Source organism: Berghia stephanieae, chromosome 14, assembly GCF_034508935.2.
Source record: "Berghia stephanieae isolate SIO BIC M18660-M18661 chromosome 14, UCSD_Bste_1.3, whole genome shotgun sequence".
NCBI lineage: Eukaryota > Metazoa > Mollusca > Gastropoda > Nudibranchia > Aeolidiidae > Berghia > Berghia stephanieae.
Genome location: NC_088373.1, coordinates 5,636,446 through 5,638,945, shown reverse-complemented (window position 1 = coordinate 5,638,945; position 2,500 = coordinate 5,636,446). Strand labels below are relative to the sequence as shown.

At 37.5% G+C, this 2,500-nt stretch overlaps 1 protein-coding gene across 1 annotated transcript in view; it reads right to left on the bottom strand.

The window, feature by feature from the left end:
- LOC144959795 (procathepsin L-like) overlaps positions 1-2,500 on the bottom strand; it is an 18,614-nt gene that overhangs the window by 6,671 nt on the left and 9,443 nt on the right. Inside the window, exon 4 of the mRNA XM_078892545.1 lies at positions 12-141. Coding sequence (XP_078748671.1) covers positions 12-141 — 130 coding nt within the window. The remainder of the gene's footprint in view (positions 1-11; positions 142-2,500) is intronic.

Sequence of the window (2,500 nt, the reverse complement as noted above, 5' to 3'; positions counted from 1 at the left end):
AGATTTCTCACCCCTTTTCACCCAGTTGACCTCACCGGGGAGGTCAGGAGGATATTTTGGTCTTTCATTGACGATGGGTTTGCTGTGGTTGGAGGTCAGACCTCCAAAGCCATTCATCAACTTGCCAAACTCGGTGGTCGTCTGGGAGATTCAATTTAAAAAAAATTGATATAATAATATAGATATAAAAAAGTTCAGAAATTTAAATATCTTGGATTCATAATAACTTCGGATGGCAGATGTAGCACAGAAATAAAATGAAGAATTGCAATGGCTAAAGATGGTCTTAATAAAATGAGTCTAATTAAAAAAAAAAAACACAATATCTCAATGACAACAAAACATAGGGTTTTGAAGGCCTATGTATGGTCAGTTTTATAATAGGGCTGCGAAAGCTGGACAATTACAGAAGACATTAGGAAGAAACTGGAGGAAGCGGAAATGTGGTTTCTTAGAAGGATGTCAAGAATCCCATCCATGGTCAGAGAAGAAAACTAATGAAGAAGTATTAGAGCAAGCTGAAACTAAAAGGTTATTAATTCGTACAATAAGAAAAAGACAAATGCAATTTTTAGGGCACCTAAATCGACATAAATGTATTGAACATCTTGCTCTCACAGGAAAGATAGAAGGTAAAAAGAGTAAAGGTAGACCAAGAAAAACATATTTGAATAGTTTGAACAGCTGGGTGACAAAGAAAGAGAAGAGTAATACATATTAGTTTTCTGAGGTTATCTGATCAGAGAGATGAATGGCGTACCATGATCACCGATGTCTGGCACATAGTTGGTACTTGAATAATAATAATAATAATAATAATAATAATAATAATAATAATAATAATAATAATAATAATAATAATAATAATAATATAGATAGCATGCGCTCGGCTAAGAAGCTCACAGCATTGCCATCCGGAAATATATCGGACCAACACACAAAACTGTGTAACCTTGAACTTTTATTACAGTCTGATTAATACAGTTAAGTGAAAATTACTCATAAACGTGGATGGCAAAAAGCAATAACAAAGACCTGAGTGGCGTCAACTTCGTTCTCTCTATAGATAGAACGAAACTGGCGTCATTCAAGTCTGTATTATTGTTTTTAGCCTGCCATTTTTATGAGCAGTTCTCACTAAATTGTATTAATCAGGCTGCTTTATTCTTTTTAAAAAATAATATTTATTTACTCCCTTTGTCAAAGCACCATAAGATACCGTCGGCTATGCATTCCATGAAGGAATATAGATAATCCATCAAACAAGATGTCTGATGTCAGCAGGAATCACCCATGTTGTCACAGTGAGCAAATTGGGGGTTAATGATCTTGCCCATGGAAAAAAAAACCGAAAGAAAAGGAAAAACCACCATCCTTAGTCTTCTCGATCTTTCGGCGGCCTTTGACACCATCGATCATGCCATACTACTTCGAAGGCTACAAGTTACTTTCGGCATATCAGGCACTGCTCTAAACTGGTTTGCATCTTATCTTACTCAAAGAACTCAATCAGTTTTAATTGGGGAAGTAAATTCGCCAGAGCGTGACCTTCATTTTGGTGTACCTCAAGGATCCGTTTTAGGTCCAGTCCTTTTTGTACTTTACACTTCCCCTGTTGTGAGAATCTTAGAGCAACATTCTCTCGCTTAACATATGTACGCCGACGATACCCAGATATATAGCATGTGTTTGCAATCCGATATAGTTTCAAAGATAACTGTTTAGGAACAATGCATCAACCATGTGATGAGATGAATGTCTGCAAATAGATTAAAATTAAATGGCGACCAGACTGAAGCCTTATTCATTGCTAGTTCCAATAATAAGACAGATCCATTTACACTGGCACTGACAATCAACGATAATGACAAAATACAACTCACAACATCAGCAAAAAAATCTCGGCATCACCTTAGAGAGTGATCTGTCTATGAAAACATATTAACAATGTAAGAACAAGTGCTATCTGCATTCTAAGAAATATCAGAACAATCAGACCATTTATTAATAGGGAAACTTGCAACAAATTGGTAACATCTTTGATATTCCCGAAAATTGACTACTGCAATGCACTGTTTGTTGGTCTCACAAAGGACAAAATAAACAAACTCCAGAAAATACACACATGGCAGCCCGCGTTGTACTGCAGAAAGACAGGAAAACTGCAGCTCCCGAATTACTACAGCAGCTGCATTGGTTGCCAGTGGACCAGCGGATTAAATAAAAATCTTTAACTATCGTTTTCAAATACCTGGAGGGCTCGTCACCAGCATATCTCTCAAACCTCGTTGAACGGTATAACCCACACCGATCGCTTCGATCAACGAACGACCTCAAATTGAAAACACCCCGCTGTCGAGTGAAGGCTGGTGAACGCGCCTTTCAGCATTCTGGTCCAAGGTTGTGGAATTTACTACCACTAGAGATACGTTCTTCGTCTTCACTAGAGGAATTCAAGCGTCGATTGAAGACATTCTTACTCCGACAGGCTTTCTTTTGA